At 41.6% G+C, this 18,947-nt stretch overlaps 1 protein-coding gene across 6 annotated transcripts in view; it reads right to left on the minus strand.

Annotated features, from left to right (window-relative positions):
• Positions 1 to 18,947, minus strand: part of ANKS1A (ankyrin repeat and sterile alpha motif domain containing 1A) — a 207,305-nt gene that overhangs the window by 89,833 nt on the left and 98,525 nt on the right. For all 6 annotated transcript variants that reach the window (XM_055263821.2, XM_063632245.1, XM_063632244.1 and 3 more), the window contains 3 exons: positions 18,157 to 18,353; positions 14,128 to 14,220; positions 9,237 to 9,357 (listed from right to left, as the gene is read on the minus strand). In XM_055263821.2, coding sequence (XP_055119796.2) covers positions 9,237 to 9,357; positions 14,128 to 14,220; positions 18,157 to 18,353 — 411 coding nt within the window. The remainder of the gene's footprint in view (positions 1 to 9,236; positions 9,358 to 14,127; positions 14,221 to 18,156; positions 18,354 to 18,947) is intronic.

Genomic DNA, 18,947 nt, shown 5'->3' on the forward strand with positions numbered 1-18,947 from the left:
AGAATAGTAAAGGCTTGACCGGTTTTATTAGTGATGATTTCTAAAACAGCTTGCAACCGTATGATTCGGTTGAGCATGTAAATGGGGGTCTGGTATCCCCATGAGCTGTCTAGTGCCTAAGTAGCAGGCCTATAATATTGTATGATTCGCTTAGGGGGCGATTCATTATTTTTTGATTTTTTAATAGCTATGCTTTTCTTTTTGCGGGAAGCATAGACAGGGAAGCCTAGGAGTTCGCCTGTTTTTATGGGCAGTAGGAAGAAAGATGGTTTTAATAGAGCCAATAACACAACTACCTGTCCACTGGTCAGGCAGCTTAGCGTAGGTTCTATGTCCACATATCTAGTATAGCCTAGTGGGGGCCGTCTAGTCCCGGTGGGATTCTGGGTGGGCTTAAACAGTCTGCAACTTTGGAGATTTACTGAATGGATTTTTATCTGTGTGGTTTGAACTCCACCATGTAACTGTTTTTGTGGTACTATTATACAGCTTTTGTCCTAGGCAACTAAGTCATCCTACAGAATGAGTGAATTCTTTCCTTTTTCTAGCTATGCAATATTGTCTAATAATTGAGACTTTTAGAACCTAGAAATGATCAGGGTGATTCTTTAGGGCCGGGAATTCATCAGGAACTGGGTCTGTAGGCACTAATTCTCAGGCTTATTATGGCCATTGATCTTCTATTATAGTTTCTCCACAAACATAACATTTAGAGACTGGGCTACATACCTTGGATAGAATAGGATTATACAAACAAGTTTCTTTTAGAGTCCCAGTACACTTATAATAACTATAAAATAATAGTACTATAGCTATCTTTTGTCCTACCTCAGTGACTTAATGTATATACTGGGAACAGTCCCCATCTGAGGAAGGTCAATTGAAGTCCTTACTGTACAAGTCCAAATTTTAAGGAAAATGAGTCCCGCGATGAGCTTCCTCATGCTTCGGCCATGTGTGGACCAGCCAGCTTCCGAGTGTGACTGAAGCAGGGCTTGTCGTCTTCTTTAGAGTTACTTTGCAGGGGTAACTGCAAAGTTACCCATCCACATACAGCTCCCAGTCTACTGATGTTTAAGGATGGTCTCGGAGGTTGGGCCCACTAGAATAAACTGAGTCTGATGCCTCTACACAGTTATGTTTAACCGGGCTTCCTGATACTAGGAGTAAGGTGGTGGGGTTTAGGGTGTTGCAAACTTCAATGGTTATGCGGGGATTTTCACAGAGCAAGTTTTGGTATCTAGTTAGTCTAGCATTCATTAGCTAATGGTGTCCTTTGCTATTTATTAAAGTCACCACAGCATGGGGGGACTTTATGTTTAGGTTTTGCCTAAGAGTTAGCTTATCTGCTTCTTGTGCTAACAGCGCTGTTGCTGGTAGGGCCCTTAGACATGGGTGCCAGCCTTTGGAAACCCTGTCTAATTGTTTTGAGAGATAGGCCACTGGCCTTGGCCAGGGCCTTACAGTCTGGGTTAAAACTCCAACTGCCATTTTTTTTTTCCTCTGGTTGACGAAATGCCAGGGTGAAAGGGATAGCCAAATGGACTAAAGCACAAGTGCCACCCTAGTTATTCGGCAGAGTGCCCAGTAAAAGTCCACCACAATACTACCACACATCCGCTCGGGGATGAACAAGCGCTGACTGATTGATAAGCTCTTGAAAATTCTTAAGCTCACTGCATCCTTTCAGGTCTCCAAGGAATGCTAAGTTTCCTCCCTGTCGTGAGAGACACGAAGTGAACTTAGTGTTGGGAGATATAAGCTGGATGGCCCTCAGGGGTTGACCCGCAGGGTGCTGGACTTTGAGATATAGCAGAGAGAGCTTGGCACGACTTATTACTCCAGGCTGTAGAATCCTGGAAAAGAGCTACCATGGAGCCCACACTCGACTGGAGGACCACCTTAGTGGAAGGGGGACAATCTGGGCCCCTGGACTGCCATGTGCACAAGCATAACAATTGCTTTTGTTTAATGTGCAGATGGAATATTTGATCCATTCCAACCAGGCATTTGCATCTTGGTATGCTGTCTTAATTGCCAAAGTTTGTTTTAAGTCTTTAACCTCTATGATCCTCTAGTAAAATGAATGTTTCCTTCAGCACCGATTTTTATTAGTTTTTAGACCAAAGAAAGCTAAACACCATTTTATATTTAATAATGCTTCTTGTATGATTTTTATACCAGATAAACTAAATTTTACCTTTACATTAGTATGTTATTAATGTTAAACTTAATTTTAATAAAACCTTATAGACATATTTATCCAATTTTTCATGTTTGACCGTAAGGTAAGTTTTTATAGACTCTTTTTAACCTTTCATAATTTTTGTTAAAGAGCAGGTTGGTGCTTTAAGAAAAACCTGTTGCGTTTTTACTTTAATGTCCAGTTCACAGAAAAACTGAATGATACCTTTTTAACTTTAGCTAATATGTTTACACACAGAATTTTTTTTTTACAATTAACATTTTAAAACTTGCTTAAACTTTCAAAGCAATAATTTTTTTTAACCTTTTAATGTAGGTAAAAATCCACATTCTTATGCCTCCTTATAATCCTTTTACCAAAGGTATATTTTACTTTCCTTATACACCCTGCACATAAACTGTTTCTTTAATAGTACTCAGGAGGCTTTATTACTTTTAAATTATACAACATTTTTTGCATAAATTTTTTTATAACGTTTTTTCTTTCACGACTTTCACAGACAATTCTTCAACATGTCTCAACTTTCTGACTTTTTTTTTTTTTTTTTTTTTTTGAGACGGAGTCTCGCTCTGTCGCCCAGGCTGGAGTGCAGTGGCGCAATCTCGGCTCACTGCAAGCTCCGCCTCCCGGGTTCAAGCCATTCTCCTGCCTCAGCCTCTCCAAGTAGCTGGGACTACAGACGCCCGCCACCACACCCGGCTAATTTTTTGTATTTTTTAGTAGAGACGGGGTTTCACTGTGGTCTCGATCTCCTGACCTCGTGATCCGCCCGCCTCGGCCTCCCAAAGTGCTGGGATTACAAGCGTGAGCCACCGCGCCTGGCTAACTTTCTGACTTATTACAAACATTTTTTTCTTTAAACAACTGGTTAATTTATTTCAGGACAAGAATTTACTATACAACACTCTTTCTACATAAATTTTGCCTCCTCCCCTTTTTTTTTCAAGATAACCATTTTTTTTTTTAAGTTAACTTTCTTTATGTCTGTGGACTAGACTGTCTAAGGCCACAAGATTAAAAGTTACTATAATACATGCTACACTGTTAACTTTTAGCAAACTTTACTTTTGTTGAAAACCCTGTAAGTTTGGGATTTCAATTATCCTTTGCTATTAATAAGACCTTGTTTAGTCTAAATTAACTTAGAATTGGTATAGATGGCTTTTTTTTTCTTTTTTCATTAGCAAAGCAGCTGCCACTACAGATTGAATGCATCTGGGCCATCCGCAGGTTACTGGGTTAAGGATTGTTGATAGGAAGGCCTCAGTGCTTTCGGGATACGCCCTTGTTTACACTGACTACACTGACAACAAAGTGGTATTAGAGTGTTACAGGGTTATGGAGAATACCTTTAATTATCAATTATAGGTTTCGAATTTACCTTGGCTTTTAAAGGAATAGGGTATACTGTTTTTTTCTTAACTACTTGTATATTTCTCTTTCTCTTTTTCTCTCTTTGACTTTCTGCCTCTCTCTTTGACTTTCCTTTTGCCTCTGTCTCCTCCTCTTTCTGCCTCTCTCTCTGTCTCTCTCTCTCTTTTCTTGACTCCTTCGTCTCTCTGTCTCTTCCTGTCGTTTCCTCTCTTTCTCTCTGCTGGTCTTTCCTTGCCTCTGCCAGCCGCTTATGCTGCTGTTCTCTTAACTACTGTGGAGGGGAAGGGGTCTAAAACCAGCTGTAACTGTCTATGTATGGAAACTGGTCTGGGTGCCTTGGCTTACAGGTTACCTTGTGCCATAGCTTTGAAACAAGGGACCTGTCTAGGCTTCCTTCTGATGGCCAACCCACCTCTAACGCTGGCCAGTCTATTTCACACAAAGTTCTAAGTTTTCTTGGTGTCATAGTAACACCGTAATCTCCCTTAAATCCTTTCTTGAAATTTTTCAACATAGTTCCTAGTAGTGTGGGCTTATTTGTGCCTGACCCATGCTTCTTCGAGACAAAACACCATGCTCACACCACATGCATACCACAAAACAAAGAACAGGTAAAAAGGGCACACACACACTTTTGTAGTTTACACCAAACCAAAATGAAAACCAAAATCAGAGTATCCAGAAATCCAAACCAGGTCAAAACCAAAACCAAAGTATCAAGCAATCCAAGTCAAGTCAAAAACAAAAACCAAAGTGCCGGTACAGGCACACCATGGGTGATCAGGCCACACTTCCACTCAAATGGAATAGGCAAGTTCCCAAGACCAATCCCGTCAAGGAATTCAAACCAAGTCAAAACCAAAACCAAAGTGCCGATAAAGACACACTGTGGGTGATCAGGCCACGCTTCCACTCAGATGGAGTGGGCAAGTTCCAAAGACGAGTCTTACCAAGTTGTAGATATCCAGACTCCAAATGCCAGTTGCTTCCCTGTGTTCAGCCACTGTGCTGATCCTCCACGGGGGCCTGCCACACACTGCTCTGGCGAGGCGTCCCATCGGGGCAAATGCCTACCCGGGAACACTCTCAGGATCCGCGTCGCTTTGGCTGGTTGGAGTTCCCCGCAGGGATGTTCCACAGGGCAGGCTAAAGCCGCCTAAGGAGCTGCCTTGACCATCTGTTCATCACCTCGCTTCCCGGTCAGGGAACCAAGAAATGTAGCAGGACAAGCCGCAGACAAAACTCCTCAGACAGCAAGATAGTGAAGGGAGTGGCTTTAATCAGCTGGGAGCATCAGCAGGCTAGTGTCTTAAAATCCGAACTGGGAGCATCAGCAGTCTAGTGTCTTAAAATTTGAGCTCCATGAGTGAGCAATTCCTGTCCCTTTTAAGGGCTCACAACTCTAAGGGGGGTCCGCGTGAGAGGGTCGTGATCAACTGAGCAAGCAAGGGGGTATGTGACAGGGGCTGCATGCACCAGTGGTTAGAGTGAAATAGAACAGACCGGGAAGTTTTACAATGTCTTTCTGTAATCTATAGATAACATCAGTTGCTAGGTCAGGGGTAGAATTTTAACTACCAGGCTTAGGTCAGACAGGCCGAGGCCTGGTTTCGGGTCTGGTTCCTTGGTTTTGGGTCTGGTTCCTAGGTGCCGGGCTACCTGCCTTTAGTTTTGCTTCTCTTTCCTTTTCTGAGTATAAAACAATATGAGAGGGTCTCTCTCCTCCCTCACCACCCCTCACACATTGTAGTTTTTTTAATTATACTAAGGAGGGGTTAAAAGCTCTGATTGTCTCACTAACATGGCCTTTTGAAAACTGATCAATTAATTCATAAAAGCTGCATAACACAATGACATTAAAGGAAATGCAGAAAAGATTCAGTAATACCTACCACATGGTCTGCTGATGTGCCTCATTTATACCAACCTTAGCAGGCACTCCTTCTAGGCTAGCTTTTCCTGCCAGGCTACCAGGATAGGCAAGGCTTCTAAGAAACTAGCAGAGCCCATTTTCATATTCAGTGTCTCAGCTATTTTGTCTGAAAGCTCTTTGAGTGATCTAAGCAACAAGCCTTGAGGCAGGCGCATCCCACAGCCTGTGGTTCAATTAAATCTGCTTCTATACCACCCACTCTCAACATTTAGCCCAATATTGCAGAATTGGAAGAAACCAAAGCATAGGAGGACCAGATGAGTAGCCAAAAGTCCTCCTTGGCAGTTCCCTCCTTAACCTGACGATCTCTTGATATGGGGATACAAAATCCCTTTCAAGCACACTTGGTAGCTAAGGACACCAGCCCCACTTATGAAGTTAGTCTAACTTTCCACTTTTCTTTCTTCCAAAGGTTGAGTCAATTATCTTGTAGTGGTTCCAGATGAAACCTTTGAATGAAAGAAAGAATTGAAATCTCCCTCCTCCATGATGCTAAAAATTATTCCTTCACTATGAACCATTTTCAAACACAGCATTCATTAATTGCTTGTTTTTTAAGGGTTAGTTTTTTAAGTATAATTTATTATCAAATGACTAGAGAGGGCATTGGTGTTCTACTTCACCTTTTCTAAATGTTTTAATTAAAAATCTACCACTATGGCCGGGCTTGGTGGCTCACACCTGTAATCCCAGCACTTTGGGAGGCCGAGGCAGGTGGATGACCTGAGGTCAGGAGTTCAAGATCCGCCTGGCCAACATGGCAAAACCCCGTCTCTACTAAAAATCAATAATTAGCCAGGCACGGTGGTAGATGCCTGTAATCCCAGCTACACGAGAGGCTAAGGCAGGAGAATCACTTGAACCTGGGAGGTGGAGGTTGCAGTGAGCTGAGGTCGTGCCACTGCACTCCAGCCTGGGCGACAGAGCAAGACTTTGTCTTAAAAAAAAAAAAAAAAAATCTACCAAGATGATTGGAAGGCTCAATATAGTTATTGATTCTTCACAATCAATATAGATTCAACATAATCCCAAACAAAATCCCAACAGGACTTTTTGTAGAAATCAACAAGCTGTGCACACTAAGAACTGGGTGTGGGGATGGGGAAGAAATCAATAAGCTGATTCTAAATGGGAAAGACAATGGAACTAGAATATCTAAAACAATTCTGAAAAAAGTAACAAAGTTGCAAAGACAATTCAAGAGTGAAAGGAAGGTCTTTTTCAACAAATTGTGCAGAAACAATTGGATAGCCAGTTTGTAAAACAATGAAACTTGATCCATACCTCACACCATATATAAAAATTAACTCAAAATTGATCATAGACTTAAATGTAAGAGCTAAAGCTATAAAATTTTTAGCAAAAAAACATAGAAAAGATTGGTGGCCAGGCACAGTGGCTCACGCCTGTAATTCCAGCACTTTGGGAGGCCAAGGAGGGTGGATCACGAGGTCAAGAGATCGAGACAATCCTGGCCAACATGGTGAAACCCCAGCTCTACTAAAAATACAAAGATTAGCTGGGCATGGTGGCACGCGCCTGTAGTCTCAGCTACTCGGAAGGCTGAGGCAGGAGAATTGCTTGAACCCAGGAAGTGGAGGTTGCAGTGAGCCGAGATTGGACCACTGCACTCCAGCCTGGTGACAGAGCAAGACTCCGTCTTAAAAAAAAAGATTAGTGACCTTATCCATTTTTTTAAAAAAGGATAAACTGAACTTTATCAAAATTAAGAATCACTTCTCTTCAAAAGACACTGTTAAGGGAACAAAAAGACAAGTCACAGATTGGGAGAAAATCACATATCTAATGAAGAATTTGTATGTAAAATATATAAAGAATTCACAACTCAATAATAAAACAATCTAATTTTTTTCAATGAGCAAAAATTTGAATAGACATTTAATTAGATATTAAGGATGGTAACTAATCACATTAATCAATGCTCAACATCATTAGATATTAGGAAAATGCAAATTAAATCCATCATGAACTAACATTGCATATCTACTAGAATGGCTAAAATTTTTAAAACCTGACAATATTAAGTGCTAGGGATGATATATATAGTAAGTAGATGTATATCACTCTCGTACACTTCTGATGGAAACGCAAAATGGTATAATCACTCTGGAAAATAGTTTGGTAGTTTCTTACAAAGTTAGACATATTATATATTTCATATAAGGTTAAACATCTATTGCTGGGATACCCAGCAATCCCATTCATAGGTACATATCTAAGTGAAATGAAAACTTCTGTTCACACAAAAATCTGTAAGTGAATGTTTCTAGTGATTTTATTTGTAATTGCCAAAAACTGTAAATGACCCAAATATCCCTCAGCTAGAGAAGGGATAAAATGGGGTATATCCATGCAATGGGATACTAGCAATGAAAAGGAACAAATTATTGATATATGCAACGACATGGATGAATTTCAAATGTATTAGTGAAGTGAAAGGGGCCAGGCTCAAAAGGCTACAGATTGTATGATTCCATTTATATGACTGACATTCTGGAAAAGGCAAAACTATTGGGACAGACATCAGAGTAGTGGTTGTGAGAAATAAGGGAAGGGAGAGGGGTTGACTACAAAAGAACATGGAAAAATTTGGGGGATGAAACTGTTCTATATTTTTATTGTGATGGCAGTTACACAACTCCATCTTCAAAATTCACAGAACTACACACCAAAAAGGATAAATTTTACTGTATCTAAATTCTAACTTTTTTAAAAAGCTCCAAATGGAAACCATAAAATACAAAACAAAAAAAAAACACTATGAAAATGACCACAATGTCTGCATGCAAGAGAAAACCTTTTAAACAGGACCATTAAAAATAAAGTCTACAATGTCATACGCATATGCACACGTTCTCTTTGCCGCCCTCTACCCACTGACAGATCTCAGCAAAGGGCATTTCAAAGGAAACCATCTCATCCTCTGTTCTTACCTGAACCATGGAATGTCTTAGGGTTGAAAGAAGGTACGCATACCCCATGAAGGCCCTAATACCTGCAAGCTGTAGAGAGCTGGGAAAGGTCACAAGAGTTCCTTCAAACTGCAGTGGGAACTGCATTGCCCCTTATCATTCTTCCTTAGAACAGGGGTTGACACAAATTCTCCAGCAGCGCACACTCACCTCTGTTGTGACTGCACTTATATCGATGGGCTGGATCTCAGTACTGCAGCGCTCACTCCCTTACAGAGGAAACTGAATTTTGCAGAGGCAATGAAAGTAGGCCAAGGCGACAGAGCACTCTAGTTACAGGGTGGCAGCCAATCACGGGCCCCTCTCCAGGAGTGTCTCACTCTGAGGTCAGGACTCAAAAGCAGAGTCTGTGCCGTCAGCCTGAACCCAAAGGGACTGACTCGTTGAGCTTGTTTTTCCACAGCATTAACTTGAGGGTTTATGATTTGAGACCCCAAATCAATCTCTGCTGTGGGGCTGGTGGTCTCTCCTCCCACAGTTAGCGCCTAGTCTGACCTAACCTTTTCCTTGCTTCGCATACTGAAGGTGGCAGCCAACTCCAACCTAGAGCATATAGGTCAGGTATTGGAAATGAAAAGCCATAATGTACCCATCATCCCAGACCGTCGTGAAACCCAACAACCACAGCCCAAGGAATATCATAGTTACGACATCTTCCCCTTCCACTCAGGATCACAAACTTTAAAAATCCCTTTGGAGTTGGTTCTGCCAGGAGTTGTGGGGAATGTACCTTTTGTTTTTCCATCCACCGACACCACTTTCTTTGTCTCTGCTGTTAACAACAGTTCATAAGGGTGTTCGTCTTCTTCCCGGGCTGCACTCCCATGAATCCTAGGTCTCATGGACAGAACCTAAGGGAGAGAAACATCCAGTGTATCTTGTGCATGTGGCTAATACGAAGACAGGCAGTGTGGAACAAATTCGAGATCATTGGCTCTTTTTGCATCAAAGAAGAAGAAAGGTGGAAAAGAGAAGGTGAATAATTCAAGTGTCACATAGAATCACAACTGCATTTCTGGACATATACCCGTACCTCTAATCTGAATGGCCTTTGATTAGAATACACCCCTTTCTGAGGATCACTTGAGCCCAGAAGTTTGAGGCTGCAGTGAACCAGGATTGTGCCACAGAACTCCAGCCTGGGTGACAGAACAAGATCCTGTCTCTAAGGAAAAACAAAAACAAAAAAACAAAAAACTCCCCTTTCTTTGATTTTAGTCTTCAAAAAATGCTAAATAAAATCCAGGATCCTTCCTTTCTTGCGTCTCCCATGCCTACAGTGTTCTGCATCATCTCTTTTCTGAGGCTAATACTTGCCTTCATGCTCCATCGTGAAGGCAGACCTCTTTCTCCATGTTTCTTTTCTAATATGCACGTATACTATCCAAAGACTGGAATCCTTCCCACCTCCTCAGGAGGAAACCAAAATGACTTCCAAGTGACCCTCAACACTTGACATTTACTAGAAACAAACTTGTCTGTAAGTCCATCTCTATTTTTTGTGAGCTTTTCTTCAGAGGTCCTGAGGGTTATAGGGAAGGATATCCCCAAAACTGGATTCCTATAACCTTTATGATAATACAATTTTAAATTACTTCCACCAATCTCTGCTCTGAAGAGTCAAGTGGCTAGAAAGTTTGAATTACAGTGTGGAGGGGGAAAAGCAGCTGTCTACTGAGAAATTCCTAATCCAGGCAGTCAAGTGTCTCTGATGAAATAACAGAACCAGAGCTGGCTCCTACACCTGTCAACTGTAAGGCTTTGACCAGCTGAGGGCCTGATGGCCACAGCGTGTCTTGGTACCAGAGTAGCCACGCTTTCCCTCGAATCAAGCTGTAGACACCAATTAGTGCTACAGCCACTCTGTGAGAGAGAATGGATATCCTTGCTTTAGAGGATAATTCTGGCCCAGTTGTCCTAAGAATCCAATCTGTTTCACAGGCAAAATAAGAAGAAAAAAGAATAAGCTAGTATTAAGACAAATCCTACTTATTAGAAAAGCAAACCAAGGCTCAAGATCTCTTCTTGATCAGTTTGGCTAGGACAAGTAATGTATTACAAACAAGGGGGTGGGAGTGGAGGGGAATTCCCAATTCCATCTAACAAATAATGCTACCCTAAAAATGTGATTCCTTGGCAAACACAGAGACTTCCTTCCTCTGACATGTCCCTCAGCCCACTGGAAATGCATCAGGTTTGTGGTTCATCGGGTTTTTGCTTCTCAAGGCATAGCTCACTGTGTTATGTGCCTAATGAGACAACAAGGACTCTAGTAGCCTCAGACTAAATGAGAAACTGCAGCTCCTGTCTGTTAACAAGGCTGCCACTCTAAAGGCAAAATGACAGTTTCCTTCCAAAATTCTGCTAAGCACAGCAGGAACCTCTACTTACAGCAAGCTACCTGGAAGTTAAAAGCTACTTCATTACAATGAGCCATTTACTCGTATTACTTATTCCTTGCCTCTTCATAGGAACACAATTAAGGGAACAAACAGGGACCATTAAACAGTTCACACTGTGTCAACTTAATACCACAGGCATCATAGGCAGGAATTTGTGTTCTGCAGGTTTACGCACCTACAGCTATCACTTACACAGAGCCCTGGAAATCTTATTCAGTGAGTGTTCCACACACAGGAAGAGCTCTCATATAGCCTCGGGCATGCTTCCTTCAGAGGTAGGTAATTGACAGCCTGGATGCCCAGCCTATAATATCCTTTCTTCTTATGCAGCAGAGGGCTGATGACTTCCATGTGGCAAATCAGGCCCACCAGACCTGCTTTCACTCTGTGCCTAGTTCTTGTGCAGGACAAATAGAGGCAGAGAACCATCAAATGCCAGAGCTGGAAGGGATCCTAACCATCACAGTAACAGCCAGAGAGCACCTGGTTCTGCTCTTTCATTTGTAGATGACAAACCTGGTTCCCAGAGAGGTCTGGGGACTTGTCCAAGGTTATACAGAAAGCTCACAACAGAGCCATGGGCATAAAAGTCAATTCCCTTGATTCTGGACCAGTTTGGACTCATTTTCTTCTTTCATTTTTTAATTCATCCAATTGCTCATACCCAGACGACAAGTAGAGTGATCATTTCTTCTTGGTGCTGGCTCCTACCAGCTATGGGATTAAAAATCCTCACAATAAAGCAATAAACTGCTTTTCTTTGAGCCTTCCTAGCTCCCACTCCAGAAGCCCTGTGTCATAGTCAATACGGCAATAACTGATTTTCAACAGAAAGGATTCTGCTCTTTACTAAATTACTCCTTAATCTTTTTTTCCCCCTTCCTCCAGGGCTGGCAATAAATCAAAGCCATATATATATATGTATATATGTATATATATGTGTGTGTGTGTGTGTGTGTGTGTGTGTATTTTTTTTTCCTGCTATGTGGAAAGCAACATTTCTGCTGCAGAGAAAAGCTATGAGCAGTCACCACCTAAGAGTGACCAATGGAATGTCCAGTTGGGGTGTGGGAGCTTTCTGGGAAGAGATACTCCAGCAGCTGCAACTTCCATGAATATTTAGCACATCTGAGCACAGAGAAGACTACAGCCAGTCCTGATGCAGATGGCAGCCCCTTCTGTGGGCAAAAACATCTACACAGCATGTGTATGTGCGTGAGTCTATGTGTCTAATGTTTTTAAGCCAGTTTCATGATCAGGTCATTAACCTGATAAGCACTCCTAGAGCTAGGTATACTCTGGCTTCCCCTAAAGGCTTCTATGAGTCATCTGACAATGACCAGGCTTAGGAATATGAATACAGATATTGGGGCAGATAGCTTGCCAAAGACAAAAGCCTAAGTTTGATGAAGTCAGTGTCTTCTGAGATATGATAGGGTCTAGGGTATTAAAGCTTTAACAGTATAAGGAAAGACAGTGAAAGACAACAAAGTCTAAAAAATATACATAATAGTATACTTTGAAGAAGACCATTCAGACTACAAACTACAGCATATGAACAAAATCTGCCTGGATCATATGCAGGCCGTATCACCTCTATATTAAGGTACCTATAATCACCAGTAAATTAGCAAATTCAGTGTTTCACCATCTTCCAAATACTGACTATGCTGGTCCAACTGATCCAGAATTCCAGGCTATTCAGAAGCAAGTTTTAGAAAATGTATCTCAAACTCTCCCATCTAGGAGAGTAATATGAAGATTTCCCCCTTCTCTCTACCAGCCACCACTTCTTGACACTGTGTTATTGCCACATTGTATGCTTTAGAAAACCTTGGGAGAATAGAAAGTTCTGGGTATAATCCAGTGTTTCTTTAAGAGCCTTGCCCAAGCATTATGAATTTTAACTCAAGTCCTTGTTAAAGAGGGGCAGAAGGCATTTACAGAGAACCAGCCCCAACTGAATATGCTTATTATTAGGCCTCTCCTTGTTAAAAAAAAAAAAAAAAAAAAAAGGAGGCAGGTAATGAGACAAACTTCTATTTATATAAAAATATGGAAGGATTTACTGCGTGCACTTGGATCTACTAGAAATGGGTTATTATCCAGAGGTGGTAATAACAGGCTGCAAATCTAGAAACCCTTAGATGAGACATTATAATAAGCATTTTGTAATTAAAGGCAAGAATTAAGGACAGAATTTGTACCTAGCATAGAAATCTTCCCCTATCTCCAACACTGACTTTTACAACATTTTTAAAAGAGCTTCCTTGTATTTATACATTTTGTTAAACTAAAGCCATCCTTCTGGTTCCATGTGTTTATACTGAATAAAAGAACCTGCCATGGTCCATGGCAATACTGTAAAAAATCATTAACTCTAACTTCTAGGGATAAAGTGATGAGAGTAATTAACTGTTTTATATTAGCTGATTTTTAAATTGGAGAATAGGGCATTTTTAAATTGGAGAATAGGGCATTGAATGAGCTACAAAATGACTAATAAAATTATGTAATATTTTCAATAAATATTCCATAGATATATTCTCCTAATGGCAGGAAGTGTTAGCAGAGCGTTGTGAAGATGAAAGATTAAGGAAAACACAATTTTTTCACACTTCTAAGTGATTGAGTTATTTGCCTCACGATAACATTTCCTTTTCAAAAGGGTAGACTATTCTTTTCAAATAAACTTCTTTGATCTTCCAGCCCCGGCCATCCCACATAATTCCTATGTCTTTTCTAATTGAGTCTTCAGGGCTCAATTCATGTTTGTCCTGGTGTAGAGTCTTCATGTGAAATGAACAGGAAAAAATACAAAAACAGGAATAAGATGTTTGGGGCAGAGGCACTAAAGCTTGCTAATGAGGCACAGTCTAGGGAACAGTGATTAAAGGGAAGCTCTACATCTTGTATCAAAAGACAAGAGGCTTAAAAGCAAAAAGTGAGACTGTTCAGCTTATTGGAGCCAGGAGAAAATGTACATTTTACTTTCCATGTGGTATGGCAGATCAATACTGGGCCTGTCTGTGAGAGCTATATTAAAATTCTTTGTGAGTTTGAAAGGTCTTATTCCAGATTACTAGTACACATAATACAAATTTATAATCCAAAGAGCTGATGAGAAGATGAGAAAGCAAAGTCTTTTAAAGCACGCATCGATGCACTTTTCAACAAACTCAAATTTCAGCAATAGGGAATAAACCCACAACCCTCTACCTCAGAAGCTGTCAAGGGAAAATACTTCTTATCTATGCGGTCTTCTTCCTCTTCATCGGGCGGTGGCTTTGCTGGAGGTGGTGGACGTTCCCTCTGCAGAAGAGAAAAAAATAAATATTTTGCTATCTCTTTTTTCAAGTATCGAATTTTTTGGTTTGCCCTCATCTTAGCCCTTAGAAATGAAAAAGAATAATGTACGGAATTCCCCTGAGAGACTAAAGTCAAGGTTTAGTCTCTGAACAGATGAAGAACTCTGTGCATACATACACAATTCAATTAGCATGCTCTACGGTTTTTGATGTCTGTAGCAGAGATCATAAACACCTCTTTCATATCCTAGACCACAGTGAGAAATGCCAGTACTGAGAACATATAACTGCCTTGTTAGAAAATTTCCTTCATAATACTGACATATAAAACTTTACCTTAGGAAAATCAGTGGCTCACTTTTCAGTCTACTCTAGAAAGAGCAAACACTGAATCAAAAGAAATCAACCTGTGAAATTTGTTCTAACAAATCAAAGTTACTGAGGAAGTAATGAGGAAAGTAATCAAGGACAAAAATGTTAATTGCTGTTGAAACGTTAACACTCTGATACTGGTCTATTCCCACTTATTAGCAAAAAGCTCAAACTGTTCTCTTATCCTTGGTTGCCTCCTTCAATAATAAGTATCATAGGAAACTCTATTTCATCTAAACCCATTTGAAAAAAACTTTTTTTTGAGACAGAGTCTCACTCTGTCGCCCAGGCTGGAGTGCAGTGGTGCGATCTCGGCTCACTGCAAGCTCTGCCTCCCAGGTTCATGCCATTCTCCTGCCTCAGCCTCCCAAGTAGCTAGGACTACAGGTGCCCGCCACCACACCTGGCTAATTTTTTGTATTTTTAGTAGAGACAGGGTTTCACCATGTTACCCAGGATGGTCTGACTCTCCTGACCTCGTGATCTACCCGCCTTGGCCTCTCAAAGTGCTGGGATTACAGGCATGAGCCACTGCGCCCAGCCCATCTAAACCCATTTTTAAAAGGAAGGGCCATATAGTGAATATTTTAGGCTTTGCAGTCAATTCTGCCGTTATAATGCAAAAGTAGCCACAGATGATATGTAGATGAATGTGGCTGTGCTCCAATAAAACTTTATTTACAAAAACAGACACTTGTGGACTGTCGTTTGCCAACCCCTGCTCTAGAATAAGAAAGTCACTGAAGAGGTGACACAGGATAAGTTAGATCATGGGTAAACAATTTCAGGAATACACAGGATGATCCTGATGAAGGAAAACTGAAAGCTGAAGAGATATTTGCCACTGTACCTGCAGGGCCTTTAGCACTGTTTATATTCCAAAGCCCTGGTCATGCTTGAGAATCAGTGTTCCTACTAAAGGGAGTGGGGAACCCAAAACAAGAGCTGTCCTGCAGGCTCATTCCCTGGCTTGTAGGTTTGTTCACTGTGTTGTTAAAACAGGAGTATTTCAGAAAGTCAAAGCAGAGAACACTGAGTTATGCGAGAGCCCAAGCAAAATCTGCATGGAAAGATGTTTCTTATGTTTTAGGAGCTACCCACATTAGCATTTTGGCATCCATAATCTCTCTCTTAAAATGGGCTTCACTGCTCAGTATTCTATCTTGATAAGTCGGTCATTCCCATAGACCCTGGAACCAGATGGATGCCCAACGGCAACAACTTCAAAACAAGCCTGTATGCTCAAGCCAAACAAAGCTATTTATATCAGATGTCCCACTAAGTCCCACTTTCCCCACCCTTCTTTGCTCCAGAAGTGCAGGAACCTGGTCCCAGTGCCACCTTGTAAGGAAGAGAACAGCAAAAGGAGCAGACCTGTATCCATCACCAGTTAACTAACCCTGGGACAACCAAGTAACTGAGGGGAAAAAAAAAACAAAAAGGAAACACAACAACAAAAAGAACTCATCCTAGAAGCCTTCCTAAGGCCAAAACAGCCTAGAAAGAACAATATGGAAGCTTTTCATGGAAGAAACAATCACCAGGGACACTGGAAGGAAAAAGAAATACCTGTGTCTCTTTTTTTCTAAGGTGAAAGCTTTGAAGCAGGGCCTAGAAGTACAGCGGTGATTTACACATACCATCCATTGTATTTACCGAGAGGTAAACAGGCCCTTTGCCATAGTTAATTACCAAGGGCCAGGAAGACAGCACAGCCACAACATACACAAGTAAAAATGGCAAAGCATCCACCCGTCTCTGCTTAGGACCACAGGAGGGAGAGAAGGAGGCCACAAGGACAGCAGGAGGGAACAAAGAGACCTGTGTAAATCAATCACAGGAACTCATTCTCAGCTTTCTTCAGTAACCCCGAGCGGCTTCTTGCAAAGACTCCAGCGCCCCCTAATGGGCATCACCTATAAGTACCAATTAAAACACCACCTTCCTCCAAACCTGGATTTGCTTGAGCTGTGCCTAAAAGCAAAATAAGTGAAAAAAACTAGCTGTCTATGGAAGGCTATACTGGTGGTGCTCAGCACATGCACTTGCTTTCACCGCTCACAAGGAGTTTTGTCACAGTCCTTGATAACACCCACTCTGGTGGACTACCACTAGACTGCAGGCCTTTCCAAGATCCATACCAAAATGGTGTTTCAGGGCATAGCAGGGCACAGCAAGGAGCCTAATGAAAAAGAACACTCTAAGAACCATAAGGCCATTCCCAGGGCACACCTGCAAGAAACAAGGCTACTTGCAGCCAAAGGATCATCAAAATGGTCACACGCCAGATTCAGACCAAAAGGGAAAGGCCAGCCCCTCCAACAGGAAGAAATAACATAGGCCTGAAAATATGTCTCCAGATGGGGTTAGCACTAGGATCTCATTAGAGCAATGGTCAGTTTAGCTAATGGGCAGTGCTCCAAACCTCAAATTGTTGTGCCTGGCAGTGGAGGAAGGAGGGTCAGTGGGACCAGTGATTCAGGCCTACACTCCCAACATAACCCTAGGGGAGAAGCCAAGGGTAAGTTATCTTGAGAACAATGTACAAGACTAGAAGTAAAAGCAGGTACAGACTGTCTGACCTGCGATGGTACAATGTTTCAACCTTATCATTGTGGGAAAGCAATAAGCATTCAGTAGAAACTGTCCTTCCAGTACTCACACAACCATTCTGTTTTTCACTTTCAGTGCAGTATTCAATAAATTACATAAGCTATTCAACACTTTATTATAAAACAGCCTTTGTGTTAGATGATTTTGCCCAATTGTAGGCTCATGTAAGTATTCTGAGCACATTTAACCTAGGCTAGGCTAAGCTATGGTGTTTGGTAGGTTAGGTGTATTGCCTGCGTTTTTGACTTATGAGATTTTCAACTTACGATGGCTTTATCGGGATATAATCCCACTGTAAGTCAAGGAGGATCTGTACTAGAGAAAGAAACAGAAAGATGGGAAAGTGGACCTTGAGAAGGAAAAATTCAGAGTTGTTCTCATCCTATTATCTCAATGGCTAGAGGCATTATAATTAGATAAAACAGGAATGCCACAGACTAATAAATACAATGTTAAGCCCTGCTACAACCCTGTTGAATCCAGAACCTGCCTAAATCCAAATGGAGAATCCTTTCAGGGCAAGTGGATGGTGAGCATACACTCAGGACAGATAGAAACTCCTTTCAGTGAGCTTCTTTCACTGTATGTTTCTGTTTTTCAGAGAGAAAACAGACAATATACAGCAAAAATTCCAAAGACAGAAGCAACACTAAGGCTAAATAGAAATAAGATGCTTTAGTTTGCTCTAAGGCCAATGAAGTCACGTAAAGATGCAAGCTGCTTATACTGAAACTAGAAAAAATGAAACTCTACCTCAGTGTGATCTGTATAGTTTTAGTACACTCAGCAAGAGAGACCCAGCAGAGCCCCATGAAGAAGAGGAGAACAAGTGGGCTCCAGGCCTCGGAAACATGAGCTGGTACCAGGGATCACACTTCCCTTCCCCGTGCCCCATCACCTCACGGGCCAGCCAGCCAACACAGCCCCCAGGAGGTGTAAGCCCCAGGTCACATACAGGCCTCACTCCAGCAGGTTTCACTCCTGCTGCCTCAGCTTCCTTGTTCATGGAGTCTCGGTCAGATGATCGCCCACTGGCCATGCTGTCCAACGAATGGCAGGAGATGGCATTATACAGAGCTTCGTAGGGACCCTCTTCTTCAGCATTTGCATCAAAATCGATAATCAGTTCAGTCACTGCTTTCTCCACATCACCTGAGAGGAGGATGGAGGGCAAGAGAGTCACTAAAGGGGAGCAGAATCTCAGGTTCCAACCACTGCAGCAACCCAAAGCCTCTTTAGTCACCCACGCTCACGAACACTAACCCAGAGCTAGAAAATGATTACTTTGTTCCACGGACAAGAATACATATAGTTTCAGCTGTTCTTTATACCCTGAGATCTAAACAGGCTATACCCTGAAAAACCATTGACATCTATAAGGGATACCTCCCAAGACCTTTATAAAGTCCCAAAATACCTCAATACCATAATGACATAAACTTAACCCATAAGATATAGCAAGGTGTAACTGAAAAACTTAAGTTACCCTTTACATTCTTTAATAAGAGCCTCCACATGCTCAAGCAAAATAGAGGATGGCAAAGGCTTTCTGAGCTGGAGGCCCGTGCAGCTGTTAGCTTGGCCTGTTAGATAACTATCAGCCTCGGAGCACCTGCAATCCAAACGTGTGACTCTGCAAAGTTACCAACTGTTAAGAGCCCAGGCAACTCTGGGTCACCTGTAAATAATCAAAACCATAAATGTAAAATCCTTGAAGAGGTCAGTGAACTACTAATCCCATTACTA

This window comes from Symphalangus syndactylus, chromosome 23 (genome assembly GCF_028878055.3).
Source record: "Symphalangus syndactylus isolate Jambi chromosome 23, NHGRI_mSymSyn1-v2.1_pri, whole genome shotgun sequence".
In the NCBI taxonomy this organism is placed as follows: Eukaryota; Metazoa; Chordata; class Mammalia; order Primates; family Hylobatidae; genus Symphalangus; species Symphalangus syndactylus.